General features: G+C 38.1%; 3 protein-coding genes across 3 annotated transcripts in view; 1 reads left to right on the forward strand and 2 right to left on the reverse strand.

The window, feature by feature from the left end:
* Window positions 1–550: 550 nt before the first annotated feature.
* lrrc20 (leucine rich repeat containing 20) lies at window positions 551–8,824 on the reverse strand. Its single transcript, XM_068583262.1, has 5 exons — window positions 8,572–8,824; window positions 1,775–1,857; window positions 1,405–1,554; window positions 1,117–1,284; window positions 551–1,029 (listed from the first exon to the last, which is right to left on the reverse strand). Exons 2-5 carry the CDS (start codon window positions 1,842–1,844, stop codon window positions 905–907), a joined length of 513 nt encoding a protein of 170 aa, XP_068439363.1. The 5' UTR covers window positions 1,845–1,857; window positions 8,572–8,824; the 3' UTR covers window positions 551–904.
* Window positions 8,825–9,892: 1,068 nt separating this feature from the next.
* On the reverse strand, window positions 9,893–13,343 carry ndr2 (nodal-related 2). Its single transcript, XM_068583261.1, has 3 exons — window positions 13,076–13,343; window positions 10,892–11,679; window positions 9,893–10,353 (listed from the first exon to the last, which is right to left on the reverse strand). Exons 1-3 carry the CDS (start codon window positions 13,341–13,343, stop codon window positions 10,201–10,203), a joined length of 1,209 nt encoding a protein of 402 aa, XP_068439362.1. The 3' UTR covers window positions 9,893–10,200.
* A 990-nt stretch (window positions 13,344–14,333) lies between these two features.
* Window positions 14,334–15,302, forward strand: part of pald1a (phosphatase domain containing paladin 1a) — a 43,074-nt gene continuing 42,105 nt past the window's right edge. Inside the window, exon 1 of the mRNA XM_068583760.1 lies at window positions 14,334–14,470. The gene's annotated coding sequence lies outside the window, so the exon portion shown is untranslated. The remainder of the gene's footprint in view (window positions 14,471–15,302) is intronic.

Genomic DNA, 15,302 nt, shown 5'->3' on the forward strand with positions numbered 1-15,302 from the left:
TTGCTATTTAAAGAATTGTTGAAAAGCCTGAGCGAACCATTTAATACTATGGATCGGTCTCTGTCACCTGCAGATGGAGGGTTTAGGAGCTTAATCAGGGTTTTATCTGTACTTTCTCTGTAACCCGACTAAATCTCTGTTGCCTCCAACATAAAACTAGTGATTGGATAGTTTCAGAGTATTTTGCTTGTCTCCACAATCAATTTTGTTGTCTGTTATGAGTGGAGATGAACTAGAGCATTTTCTTAGTCTATTAATAGTCAGTTACTTTATGTTTACACACATGATGAAGTCAAGACTTTTCTCATCCTATTCATTACTACATTTTTTGTTGAATTAGGATCTGTATCCCATGTTAGTTTTTTATGGTTTTAAGTGTGAACACCAATAACTACTAATACAACTTGGGTTGAAACAATTCACCAAATACTGTAGTTCATCAACACAATTCTACATAGCTACTTTTCCTCTGATTGAAGTACAGGCCTGCTCACGACTGTGCCACAGTTGCCCTACAATCATGTGAAAATCAGTGACGGACGACTGCATATTTAGTGCATAATTTTTATTGGGAAAAACTTTGTCATACTATCAAAAAGCATAAATAAGTCAAATTGCGTATAAATGGATGGATTTCATCTCTTTGTAATTTATAAAAAGAGGAGAAAAGAGAGGCCATAAGGTGAAGTCATCATCAGAACTGAAAACCTTAATCAAGGAGGATGCCATCTTTAATAAAACACCTCCATTTTCTTTTATTCTTGTAAACCATTTTGATATCTTCAGTTTGATATCTTCAAGTATGTTTCCTCATCTCTCAGGCACACCAGAGCATCCAACTGAAGTAGCTAAAAGGCACATAGCATGCAGTCCTCGCGTGGGTAAATAAATTATATGACATATTTTAGCACTCTGTTTCAAAATTGCGGGGAGATTGTAGAGCAGACTGAGTGTTTGAGTCCAAAGGGTTTGACTTCACGTTCAGCCACTTCAGTGCTGGCATGTCAGTCAACTTCTCCACTGGTATTTCTGTGGGACAAAATTAATTTAAAAAACAGCATAAACTTAGCTCACGGTCAATAACAGAATACAAATCCTTGCATTAATATAATATACCTGTGATGACATTTCCCTCCAGATTAATCCTCTCCAGTGTGGCTATCTCAGTCAGCTTGTCAGGGAAGATGGAGAAGCGGTTATTAGCCAGATTGATGCAGGTCAAATGCTCCATTTCTCCAACGATGTCGGGCAGTTTGGTGATAACATTTCCTCGCAGGTCCAGTTCTGCAAAATATTTCAAAACAGGCGTAAATCGAGAGGTGACTTGTTTGTTCTGCCAACATTTGTGAAGTGAACACAATATTGAGTCTATGAATTAAATAGCTGCAGTGTATCATCCACTACCTCTCATCTGAGGGAAGGCTGAAAAGAGTTTGCTGGAAATGCCCTTGAGCTCATTGTCAGCCAGTGTGACAACGCGGATGTTGTCTGAGACACTCATGAGGACTTTAAACACACCGTCTGGGAAGGAAATGAGCTTGCAGTTTGACAGGTCTGCAGGGAAGAATAAGAAGATGATTATGAGCTTATGAAGCTTTAACGCAGCCTCTATAATTAACAAACACTCAGAGATTTAAAGTTATTTGAAAAGACAAATGTAAGCCTCTGCCGCCACCTGCTGGCAAAGGTCTGAAATTAACCAGAATATTAAATTTGGGCTATTCAACTCGGCAGAAAGAGTGAGTGAGTGAGTGAGTGAGAGAAGAGATATTACCCAATGTATCGCTCCCCTCCTCTACGATTGCATTAATCCTCCGGGCCACATTTGCAACTGCCTCAGCCATTTTTCTGCTATAACTGTTCCAAAAGAAAACATTACATGACACATTACACTTACACATACTTTATGCATGAGATGTGTAACACCCAAATACTAATTACAGTAACCAAAAATGACAATATATTTATTGAACACTTTGTATCATTAATCACAGGAGTAATATTAAGCAACTTTCCTTTTGTTGTAATATTAACAAATCTAAATTCATATATTCTGTAATGTGACATTAATATTCCTTTCGAGAGGTACTGATATCACTCACAAGCGTATTCAAGGTAGTATTTTGAAGGTTTTCATGAATAAAAGTGTGACAAGAAGTACATCTATAACTTGAAAAAATACTAAATAATCTATTGTACATAATTAGTGATGACAATCCCCAACATGTTGCATGCTTTAAGATCAGTTGACAGATCAGTACATAACTAATACTCTGTAAAACAAGCAGAGGTGGAAGATATATTCAAATCTTGTACTCAAGTAAGAGTACAAATGTATTTGCCTCAAAATATGAATACATAAATGTACTTATTATGGAATAATAATAATATCATCATTCCACTTATTATGGAATGATGATATTATGGGATGATATATAGCATAACTAATGTGTCCATCACTTTAATGTTGCAGCTGGTAAAGATGGGTTAAAATGTGACTTGTTATGCTTCTGGGAAGCTTAACTTAAAATAATATATAATAAGAGAGTCGTCATTCATATTTTGTCAGTAACCAAGTTGTCAAAAATAAATGTGGTCAGGTAAAAGGTACAATATTTCCCATCTGAAATATTGACTACAAGTCAGTTTGCAGGATGTCAGTCAATACAGTGGAAATAAAAAGTCGACAAAGAAACTTTAGTGTCGTAAAACAAATCACGTTAGTTAGTTAACGTTACTTGTGGTTAATTGTACTTAAAAACAAACGTGGCGTTGATCATTTGGACCAAGAACAACTTATTTCCTTCCTCTAAAAGAGGATGAGTACAAGTCCATATAAAACAAGCTTTGGCCCTGAAACAGACTAACACAAAGACTTCTTGTTGAACTCCACGTGGTAATTAAGTGTGGCTTCAGCCGCATGGGGTCAGAGACCCCATGCTGGAAGCACACTTCATGTTCTCCTGCGGGCTTATTAGTTGGAATGCTTCGAGCATTCCAACTATTGTTCTTCGAATCTTTAAAAAACTTATTAGTTGGAATGCTTCGAGCATTCCAACTATTGTTCTTCGAATCTTTAAAAAACTTATTATTATTCTATTTCTTCCGTACGTATTTTGGACCTCTTCAGCTCCTTCATATTTTCAGCTACAGAAAAAAGTTCAATTATTCAAATATTCAGCTTCTTAAGCACACGTGTGCAACTTCCTTTTCAAATTTCAGACTTTTCAAATTTTTAAATTATTAAACTTTTTATGATTTTTTTTAAAATGGGACCCAATGGGGAAATCTTCAAATCATCTTCAACTTCAAACGTTTGCAGGTTCTTCATACGTTCAGCTAGAGACACAATTTCAAATTTCAAATGTTGACAAAACGTTCAGCTATTATTCTACGCTTTTACATTTTTCATATTTTTTCAAATATTTAAATTATTAAACTTTTTATAAAAATAAAAATGAATGGTTTCCAATGAAAAACGTTTTAAAATCCGCTGAAACTTCTTCAGCTCCAAAAGCCTAAGGCTCTGCCATGCTTTCAGCTAGAGACACCATTCCAAGTTTAAAATGTTGCCAAAACTTTCAGCTATTACCGCATATCTCCACTTATTGATATATTTTATACTGTCATAATTGTCAGCGTTTTAGTTTTATGTTTTTTTGCCGCCTTTTCTCTCTTTTGCATGAGTGTGTGTTGCGGAGCTCAGTGCACGTGATGTCATACTTAGAGGGCAGACCCACGTCAGATCTTGAAGATTTTTTTTTTTTAAATTTGCCGTAAACTCCGTACCGTGTACTCTTTGGGCATAATTTATAGCTCAAAACGTTGGAAATCTTGTCTTCTGTCATAAACTGCGGTCGATAGGAATCCAACACATTCAGACGTCTCGTAATCGGACTGAATGTGAGAGCAAGTCCACCTCGCTCTGCCATCCGCTTCAATGTTAAATCTCCCTCCAAAGCCACGTCTCCCCTGAAGCTCGTACCTGATTTCTAAATCGCCCGTACAGACACATGTTTTATCGTACAGACTCACCAGTCACAGTATCTGTTCATCAAGTCTTCCTAACGCTTCATATGCGATATTGAAGCAATCGGGGCTTTTTAAGTATGTTTTTTGGGTGATTTTTGGATAGGTGTTTCCCAGCATTGACTCCATATAATCATCGGCAGTTAGTAATTGTAACTGCCGATGTTTGAATTCATCACCATGGCAACCCTTGGAATGAGGGCAGTTTAACAGACACACAGACACTTACACACGCACACACACACACACACACACACACACACACACACACACACACTTACACACGCACACACACACAGGACTTCTCTCTCTGTCTCCCTCCCTCCCTTTCTCTATCTGTTCATATATATATTCCACTATTTTCATATATATATATTCAGCTGTTTTGTTGTTTTCAAATATATTCAGCTTCTTTAAGCTTTATTCAACAATATTTCACTATGTTCAGTAATTAGACGATGCAGTTTTCCTTTCAACTTTTCCAATTATACATTTAAACAAAAAGGATTTTCAACAGTTCAGTTTAATGCTTTTGGGCTTCAACACTTTTCATCAGGTAGTTTTCTTTACATGTTCATATATATTCCACTATTTTCATACATATTCAGGTGTTTTCTTCAGTTGTTTTGTTATTTTCAAATATATTCAGCTTTTTTAAAGCTTTTTTAAGCTTTATTCAACAATATTTCACTATGTTCAGTGTTTAGATGATGCAGTTTTCCTTTCACCTTTTCCAATTATACATTTAAACAACAAGGATTTTCAACAGTTCAGTTTAATGCTTTTGGGCTTCAACACTTTTCATCAGGTAGTTTTCTTTACATGTTCATATATATTCCACTATTTTCATATATATTCACCTGTTTTGATAAATATTCCAGTATTTTCATATACATTCAGCTGTTTTCATATATATTCAGCTTTAAGCTTTTTTTTAAGCTTTATTCAACTTTATTTCACTATTTTCAGCTACATTCAGCAATTTCTTTCAAATATTTCAGCTTTATGCTTCAGCTTTTTGCATTCCAACGCATTTTCCACAGGAAATGCAATTTCTAGTTATTATTCTATTTCTTCCGTACGTATTTTGGACCTCTTCAGCTCCTTCATATTTTCAGCTACAGAAAAAAGTTCAATTATTCAAATATTCAGCTTCTTAAGCACACGTGTGCAACTTCCTTTTCAAATTTCAGACTTTTCAAATTTTTAAATTATTAAACTTTTTATGATTTTTTTTAAAATGGGACCCAATGGGGAAATCTTCAAATCATCTTCAACTTCAAACGTTTGCAGGTTCTTCATACGTTCAGTTAGAGACACAATTTCAAATTTCAAATGTTGACAAAACGTTCAGCTATTATTCTACGCTTTTACATTTTTCATATTTTTTCAAATATTTAAATTATTAAACTTTTTATAAAAATAAAAATGAATGGTTTCCAATGAAAAACGTTTTAAAACTTCTTCAGCTCCAAAAGCCTAAGGCTCTGCCATGCTTTCAGCTAGAGACACCATTCCAAGTTTAAAATGTTGCCAAAACTTTCAGCTATTACCGCATATCTCCACTTATTGATATATTTTATACTGTCATAATTGTCAGCGTTTTAGTTTTATGTTTTTTTGCCGCCTTTTCTCTCTTTTGCATGAGTGTGTGTTGCGGAGCTCAGAGCACGTGATGTCATGTTAGAGGGCAGACCCACGTCAGATCTTGAAGATTTTTTTTTTTAAAATTTGCCGTAAACTCCGTACCGTGTACTCTTTGGGCATAATTTATAGCTCAAAACGTTGGAAATCTTGTCTTCTGTCATAAACTGCGGTCGATAGGAATCCAACACATTCAGACGTCTCGTAATCGGACTGAATGTGAGAGCAAGTCCACCTCGCTCTGCCATCCGCTTCAATGTTAAATCTCCCTCCAAAGCCACGTCTCCCCTGAAGCTCGTACCTGATTTGTAAATCGCCCGTACAGACACATGTTTTATCGTACAGACTCACCAGTCACAGTATCTGTTCATCAAGTCTTCCTAACGCTTCATATGCGATATTGAAGCAATTGGGGCTTTTTAAGTATGTTTTTTGGGTGATTTTTGGATAGGTGTTTCCCAGCATTGACTCCATATAATCATCGGCAGTTAGTAATTGTAACTGCCGATATTTGAATTCATCACCATGGCAACCTCTGACATGAGGGCAGTTCAACAGACACACAGACACTTACACACGCACACACACACAGGACTTCTCTCTCTGTCTCCCTCCCTCCCTTTCTCTATCTGTTCATATATATATTCCACTATTTTCATATCTATTCAGCTGTTTTGTTATTTTCAAGTATATTCAGCTTTTTTAAGCTTTATTCAACAATATTTCACTATGTTCAGTATTTAGATGATGCACTTTTCCTTTCAACTTTTCCAATTATACATTTAAACAAGAAGGATTTTCAACAGTTCAGTTTAATGCTTTTGGGCTTCAACACTTTTCATCAGGTAGTTTTCTTTACATGTTCATATATATTCCACTATTTTTATATATATTCAGTTGTTTTGTTATTTTCAAATATATTCAGCTTTTTTAAGCTTTATTCAACAATATTTCACTATGTTCAGTATTTAGATGATGCACTTTTCCTTTCAACTTTTCCAATTATACATTTAAACAAGAAGGATTTTCAACAGTTCAGTTTAATGCTTTTGGGCTTCAACACTTTTCATCAGGTAGTTTTCTTTACATGTTCATATATATTCCACTATTTTCATACATATTCAGGTGTTTTATTCAGTTGTTTTGTTATTTTCAAATATATTCAGCTTTTTTAAAGCTTTTTTAAGCTTTATTCAACAATATTTCACTATGTTCAGTGTTTAGATGATGCAGTTTTCCTTTCACCTTTTCCAATTATACATTTAAACAACAAGGATTTTCAACAGTTCAGTTTAATGCTTTTGGGCTTCAACACTTTTCATCAGGTAGTTTTCTTTACATGTTCATATATATTCCACTATTTTCATATATATTCACCTGTTTTGATAAATATTCCAGTATTTTCATATACATTCAGCTGTTTTCATATATATTCAGCTTTAAGCTTTTTTTAAGCTTTATTCAACTTTATTTCACTATTTTCAGCTACATTCAGCAATTTCTTTCAAATATTTCAGCTTTATGCTTCAGCTTTTTGCATTCCAACGCATTTTCAGCAGGAAATGCTCTTTCTAGTTATTATTATTATTCTTCTTATAGTCAAACCACTACTCCTCCCAGAGCGTTGCCAGCACATGCGCAAAAATTACATCGAAACGTGCGGTTTGCGCGGGAATCGTGAGCTATGACTTTTCTAAGAGATTCGCCCGTACGTTTTCCCGAAAAATGCAAAAAACATTAAAAAAAATTCACGAAACGTTCGTAGAGGGTGGCGCGCCAATTAACAGAGTGAGAAGAAGCGACAGAAACTGTTAAAAAAATAAAACGTATTTTGTCTTTACTCCCACAATGTTCACTCTTCATACACCATTGTTGGATAGAAACGTTGGAAATCTTGTCTTCTGTCATAAACTGCGGTCGATAGGAATCCAACAGACTCAGACGTCTTGAAATCGGACTGAATGTGAGAGCAAGTCCACCTCGCTCTGCCATCCGCCGCCATGTTAAATCTCCCTCCAAAGCCACGTCTCCCCTGAAGCTCGTACCTGATTTGTAAATCGCCCGTACAGACACATGTTTTATCGTACAGACTCGCCAGTCACAGTATCTGTTCATCAGGTCTTCCTAACGCTCAATATGCGATATCGAAGCAATAGTGGCTTTTAAAGTACCATTTTTTTTAAATAGTTTGAAAGGAGTTCCACAGTATTTAGGTCTATTAAGCTCAGCGTAAGGAAGTCCCTTTGAAGTCATCACCATGGCAACCTTTGATCTAACGACCCACAGGTGTTCTCGTTAGGGCAGTTTAACAGACACACAGACACTTACACACGCACACACAACACAGATGACTTCTGTCTCTCTGTCTGTTTGTCTCACACACACAGACACACAGACACACACACAAACAAACAAACACATACACAAACAAACAAACACACACACACACAAACAGACACACAAACACACACACACAAACAGACACATACACACACATACATACACACACAAAGACGTTTACGTGTGTTTTATATTGTGTAGTTGTCAACACTGTGATCATTAATAAGGTCATATGATATTTCATATACGTTTGTGTGTGTTCAGGACGTTCAGTAGTTTATTTCCTTAAGTCCACAGTCCAGTCTGCCTCTAATCAGTCTGCTGGCGCTCACTTGGTCACCATGACGACGGCAGCACACAGGTGCTTCATATCAGCCAATCAGTTTAACACACAAACCAACTCAAGTGCTTTGGAGGAGAGACGGGCGTCAGAAACAAAAGCTATATATTGCGACGTCTTACGGCAGTAGTAGCCACACTTTCAAAATTTCTTGCGAAATTTTCTAGTTATTTCAATACAGCACCGTTTAACCTAAAGCACACCAGGAAGACACTTACCGAAACTAGAAGCTACTGTTACAGAGCCTGGCAGCTGTTAGCTAACGTTAGCTACAACAGCTCAGCCACAGTCTAATTTGGCGAGTGTGTATTTTTAGCCCCGGAGAGGCCAGTTCACCTGAATGTTTCTCTCTTCATTAGAAAAGAAAGATTAGCAACACCCCACATAGTAACGTGTAACACCCTGTAGACGTTGTTGTAAAGCGGAGTAAAGCTAAGTAAAGAATATACGAGGCTACGAGCAAACATATTGCAGGAAGACGCTTCAATTCACAAGCGTCAGTCCTGCGCTGTCAATTTGCAGACGATGTAACGTTAAGTCTAATTTCACACAAATTATCAATAAAAATACGTATTATGAATATTTATTACGGTTTTTGTAGTCGATCAATGTTGGGTCAGTTTTGTCGGCATATTTAAATCTTTAGTATCTGAGTCCTGCTTTTTTATCAAAATATTCATACCTAATAAAATATATGAAGAAAACACATCACTTTTCCCCCCGGCTATGCTTCTGTACTTTGAATACCTATAGATTATATATATTTTGAATACAGACTCTTCCCATCCACATATTTGCATTAATAGGAAAGTTAAGTGTTGTCTTACCTCTGACTCCTGGTGAACTATTCCCAGTTTGAGTGGTAGTCATGACTCAAATGGCAAATTCCTGGTTAGTCAGGTTATTTTCAAAAGGTTTTGAATACAATGAGTTTTCTCTGGCTTCAGGTGAATAGTTTACCATTGTTACGAATATAGCTGCCACTCAACAGTACTTGCTGGATATTCCTACAATGCTGTATTTTGATGTGGCACTGTTGATGACTGAAACACTCTAAAACTAGAAAAGTCCACCTCTATTGGTGTGTTGGTTCTCTTGTACACGTAGTTGAAGGTAAATATGTCCGTGATCTGAGTAATGACACACATAGGTATTGTGTTTTGTGGATATGTTTGTTTGTATATGTGGTGTGTGTGACAGCATAAGCCAAATCTGGAAAAAAATACTGTGCTTTTAGGCAAGGTATCATCAACCAAAACCAATGTGTGTGTTCCATAGTTTGATATAGATATATAAGATGTTTGATACTGACATCTGTTTAAAATAACTTTTGTTATTACACTATAAGTCATTAAACATAACAAATATATATAATCCATGTGCAAAATTTACATAAATACAATTTATTTAATATTTACAATAAATATACATTAAAACAAGTTACACAAATGTACTGTAGAATAAAAAACAGTGCCGGAATATTCAACAACATTGCCATTTCATGTTTACAATGATGAAATTGACAAGGGAAATAGAGTTGTACATTACATTGTGACATCTTCCAACATCTGGAAGGCTGGATGCTATTGTTGACTTTATATTTCAGCACATCTTAAAATAACAATGTTCTCTTTACAAACCAGAGCTCACATCGCAAAGTAAAATCCCATCTCTGCACATTGATCAGCTACAATCTTACAGTACACAGTGACAAATGTCCAAGAGCTTTCTCCTCCGAGCTAAGTGTTTCTTTTTGTTTTTCAGACATTGGCTGCTCCTGCACAGCATGTTTTATGCCGTGAGCACAGCTCAGCAACAAAGGCCATGTTTGGAGGTGGTTGAAGCCATCACTGGCAGCCACATTCATCTACGATCATGTCCTCGTGATGTCGGAGGAGCATTTCTCTGTTCTCGTAGTACAGCATGCTTAGTGGGCTCACTTTGGTTGGGGCACAGCAGGGTGCTACCACTCGGTCAAGGTGGTAATGCTTCAGCAAACTCTGGTCAGAAAAAAAACAAAACAGATGATTTAGATTGATAATTCCAGTCTTGAAATACTCAATTTATGTACACAAAGATACCAAGAAAAACAAATACTTTAAATATTTTTCAGATTAATTATTTGGGTTTGTGAGAGCATGCTTGTCTTGAAGGTATCTTATAGCATTGCAATTTATGATTATTTCCATTGTTGATTAATCCAGTGATCATTTTCTCAATGCAAAGCATCAAATCCTCAGAGAAGTTGCAACCAGCGAAGTGTGGCTGGAAAAACTCCTAAAAAATATGGATTCATTATAAAAAAAATAGTTTCTGGTTAAATCGTTGCATATATTTTCTCTTTCTAGTCTGATTTCCGTATGCAGTCCCTAATTATCTTCCAACAGCAACCAGTTCACCTTATTCTATCAGTAATAATGCCAAATACTGTAGGTCCAGTACACAAGCAGCACACACTGATGTGAATCGACTGAGCCTCAGATATTGAATCCGTTATATTCACAATAACAACATAAATAGATAATCTGCTCTACTTACCTGCATGTACGCATGATTTGTTGGATTCAGGTTTTCCCCCAGTGGACCAGGGCAGTAACCCTCACAGCGATAGGCGTTAAATTTTTTAGGAAAGACGATCCAGGACCCCCAGCCAATTTGATTAAAGTCGACATGCAGGTCGACTCGGCGGCAGAGTGAATTGTCAGTCCCTCTGTTGGACGCCTGCGGGCCTCTCACTGTTTGCTCGATCTGGCCCCGTTTGCTCCTGCGTCTCTTCGGCCACCGGGCCCTTTTGATTTCAGCAGGGGACAAGAACTTGGATTGTTCGGCCGTGTGAAGTAAGCTGGCTCTGGCCTTGGAGCTCTCATCAGAGCCAGTTTGTGAGAAGACGACCAACAAGGCCCGGTCACTCACGTCCTGCTCTCGTCTCGGGCTCGCCACAAAGACGGGCTGATCGGGGAGCGACAGGCCTCTCTTTGTCTTGCCCACTCTTCTACTTCTTGACCCTCTTTTTCGTTGAACTCTCTTCGTTGCTGATTTTTGTCCAAGCCAGCTCAACAGAGGTTCTGTCATGTTGAACACTTTCCAGCTCTGTGATGAAGTGACCAGTGATGATTCAGTCAGAAGCCCCACCAGCTGCTGCTTCTGGCAGCCCTTGTGCGTATGGCACGCCTGGCCATGCTGGTGATAGACCTCCACAGTGATGTTGGAGGCACTCACTGTAAGAGGAAGCCGGATTCTCAGCTCTGCCGCCTGGATCTGCTTGTCAGCTCGAAGGGCCTTGAGGTCAAAGGTCGCAATCCAGCTCCTCTGACTGGACATCAAACCTAATGTCATAAAAAGAGAAGGATGAGTAGAATAGTATCAGACAGCATATAATTATAATTCACACAAATAATGACAACACATTTGCCAGTGAACTTTCCAGGGGAAGCAAACTACGCCCAAAACGTTAATGTAATTTTTTCTTTACTTCAGTGAAGCCTTCTGGGAAACAGTGATGAATCTGAACATAAAGGCAGCAGCAGCATTTTTTAAAAATGTGTTTGTATATAACCAAGCATTTAAACTTAGATAAGGGTAAGGTAAACTACACTGAACAGAGAGTGTGAAACAATATAACTTTTTTTACACTGTTAATTCCATGGTAGCTGTCTTTTTAATACCTAATAATAAATCTGATACTTCAATACTCTTATAATCTCTAGATATGCAAAGGATAAAATATTAGACAATTGTTAAATATTGTGTATCCCCAAACCTAAAAAAACAACCATCATTACCTATTGATCATGGTTGAGATTAATGCCACTTGTGACTTAATCCAATCTCGTCTTTTGTTTTGCAAAGTGAGCTGTGAGGAGAATGATCAAGCGACCATAGAATTCCCTTTGATAACTTTCACGAGTAGTGCTTGATTTCTTGAAAATAATCCACTCATTGTTCTGGTACTGCGCCCATATCTCTAATGGGGCTCTCATTGTGAGTCAATGGTTAGGTGTGGTTCTTATTAATCTTAAGGATTAAAGCATTTTAAACATCCAATTTGTTCTCAGTCGTGCATTGGCCTATTTTTAGAAAGACTGTTGATCAAACGGGCAAACCACCCTCGCCACTCTTCCACTCAAACCAAACACAGATCCGAAACCAATCATTTAACACGTCTCTCTGTGCCTTCTCCTGGCTTCTGCATATCCTCAGTCAAACAAATAGGTAACACCTCGCAGCGATGTGAAATTAGACTCAGCAGCAGGGAGGGTCGCCCTCTTGTTGGCTGCTTGTGCCATTAAATCCCGAGCTCTAATCTAATCAAGCCAAGTGTGAAAAAAGAACTAAGGGAAGTTGTTGATTTGACTTAACAAGAGATTTGTATAGGGGGCTGTCTGGCGAGATATCTAATCAACATCACCTATTTAAGTAAAAAGAGGTTTGCTTTGAGAATTAGACAGAAACCCGTCCTTTTCACACGGTGATCCCTGCATGGTTATTCACCCCCTGACCGGGATGTGGATTCAAACCCTCTGAGGTCGTCTGGCTCTTTGACAGCAACGCTTGAGCCCCAAAAACACCTAACATTTTAAAGGGCCTTTATAAGTGGGTAAAGAACGAGATCTGACTTTGACCGCATCGCTGTAAAACACATGTAGGGATAAAGACGTGAACCCGTTCCCCCATCATCTTGTTGTCCCCGCTCATTTGTAATCCATACAGTGCAAATCTTACTTTTAGCCATCACGCTCTTCACGGTGTCTGCCTGCTTCGCGGTGTATTGCTCCGTAGTATCCGACGGGCTGGAAAAGTTGGTCTTGAAATTCCGGTAGAGGTGCATCATGTAGGTTGGCAGGTGGTGTCCGGACGATCGGTCCATGACGGCGGAAAAAGGCTGCTGCGACCGCAAATACACTCCATCCCTGTTTTTATGGATCCCCTGAGCGAGCAGCACCAGCAGAGATGCGTGCAGCGCCACAGCCAGAGCTCCCACTGAACGCATGTTTTGGGCCGGTTAATGACACATTCCTCTCCTCGGAGATTAGGGGTGTCTTATATACCCTCACCCACCCCCTTTTATGTTTAACAAGTAGCTGAGAACATTAAAGGAAATTGACATGCGTCCTCAAGACTTGTTACCTGACAGCTCATCATCCATTCTGTTGGTAATGAGGCGCCTGGGTGCGTGTTTACAGGAGCGCAGCTTTTTGTTTGCGCCATGTTATTTGGGCTTCTGCTGCCCGATTCCCCATTCTTGGATTAATTGTTTCAGCTATTTGGTTTACACTAATTGTTAGGCTTTCCAATAGTGCAATATCGACTGAATACCCTCTGAAATGACCCATGCATGAGAACCACTGGGCTGCTGCATGAGACCACAGAGAAATGAAACATTACTAATGATAACAAATCACTCAATTATCAGTACTATCAGGATGATTAATCACTCAGAAAATATATAGATCCAAATGCAACATGCACAGGCTACATTCATATGTGTTTATATATATATATATATATATATATATATATATATATATATATATATATATATATATATATATATATATATATATATAAAGTAACAATGGCCATAGTCTATATAGTCTATGCTTCATCCTACACTAGGTACACTAATAATCATGCACTGTTCATATGTGGCTGTAAAGCTTATATGATGTCAATATTATTTTTATTTTTACTGATTCTATCATAGCTTTTTGAGTTTCCACAGTATTATTCTCTAGTACTAAAAACCCTTTAATACAATTTTTCAGGGGTGAATCGTTGATATTTGCATGAAACACAGTTCAAGCACGCTTCATTTTTCGAACTGGACGTGAATATTTCTGCTTTGTGAGACTGACACGGAGCATCCGAGGGTGACCATAGACTGCGCATGCGCTGTCGGTCGATCATACACTTAGCGAAATCCTTTTCCTCGTAAATTTCCAGAGAAAGGACCCCAAAAAAATCAATGGATGTTGTTTTTTTTCCTTTGTAGTCTAAAGAGAGAGCGTTGCCCAGCAGCTTCATCCTCCACCGGACAAACCGCTGCATAAAAACATGTTTTTTGGGTAGTCATGGTAGTCAAAGACTGACGCTTTTCCCCCACCGTGTGCTGAAATGGTGAGTAGCTTTAAAGTTTACGGCTCTTGTTGCACGAGCCTCGACAGGCGAGAACTTAACGTTTACGCGTTTTTGGATGCTAACTCTCCTCGTTTCTGAGTCACATTTGAACATGAAACAATGCATGATCAATTATTTTTGGCTGAGCATTTTTGGATAAGAGTGATGCGTGTCTTCATAACGCGAAGTGTTTGTGTAGCTGATGGGCATACGGGTGCTTTGCACCCCCACTACACACACACACACACACACACACACGCACACACACACGCACACGCACGCACACACACACACACACACTCATGGCTGCACTGTATGGTGCACTGCATCTTGCCAATGATTTGGTCCCAGGAAGTGATAAAAGATCTAAAGTTGGGTAAACTCTGACCCCCAGTTGGTCAATGTAGACGTATGCTTTTATTTAATTTAATAAAACAAACACATTTTCTAATTTACTGATATGCAACATGTTTTGGTTTGCACCACATGACTGCTACATGACTAATCACTTATACTTAAACCCCATTTTTGTATTGCCTTTTTCACAATATAGGAAACATGATGCAACCACTAGTGTGTTGTTATCAGCTCTTGGGCTCAAAAATACATTTTGTCTGGAACATGTTTGGAATGTAATGCAAACACAATATAGGCTATCACTCAATACATCCTGTCAGAGCGACAATAATGCCCACAAGACCCGATCAATGTTCAGACATGTTCATTCTTCCCATGAGGTGTATTGTAAAGTATGAAAAGTGCAAAGTGCAGGAAGACAAAGCACAGCAGGCCCTTTGATGTGCTGTCGTCCCGGCTGTTGTTTGATTTATCC

The sequence above is a fragment of the Clinocottus analis genome, unplaced genomic scaffold, assembly GCF_023055335.1.
Source record: "Clinocottus analis isolate CAN_PGR_092001 unplaced genomic scaffold, fCliAna1.0.p SCAF_19, whole genome shotgun sequence".
Taxonomy (NCBI): domain Eukaryota; kingdom Metazoa; phylum Chordata; class Actinopteri; order Perciformes; family Cottidae; genus Clinocottus; species Clinocottus analis.

Coding starts and splice junctions, on each gene's coding strand:
- lrrc20 (XM_068583262.1), bottom strand. CDS start 1,844: ATGGCTGAGGCAGTTGCAAATGTGGCCCGGAGGATTAATGCAATCGTA. Junction 1,555..1,774: donor GGAGGGGAGCGATACATTGG/GTAATATCTCTT, acceptor TCTTCCCTGCAG/ACCTGTCAAACTGCAAGCTC. Junction 1,030..1,116: donor GGAGGGAAATGTCATCACAG/GTATATTATATT, acceptor TTTGTCCCACAG/AAATACCAGTGGAGAAGTTG.
- ndr2 (XM_068583261.1), bottom strand. CDS start 13,343: ATGCGTTCAGTGGGAGCTCTGGCTGTGGCGCTGCACGCATCTCTGCTG. Junction 11,680..13,075: donor GAAGAGCGTGATGGCTAAAA/GTAAGATTTGCA, acceptor TTATGACATTAG/GTTTGATGTCCAGTCAGAGG. Junction 10,354..10,891: donor CAAATCATGCGTACATGCAG/GTAAGTAGAGCA, acceptor TTTTCTGACCAG/AGTTTGCTGAAGCATTACCA.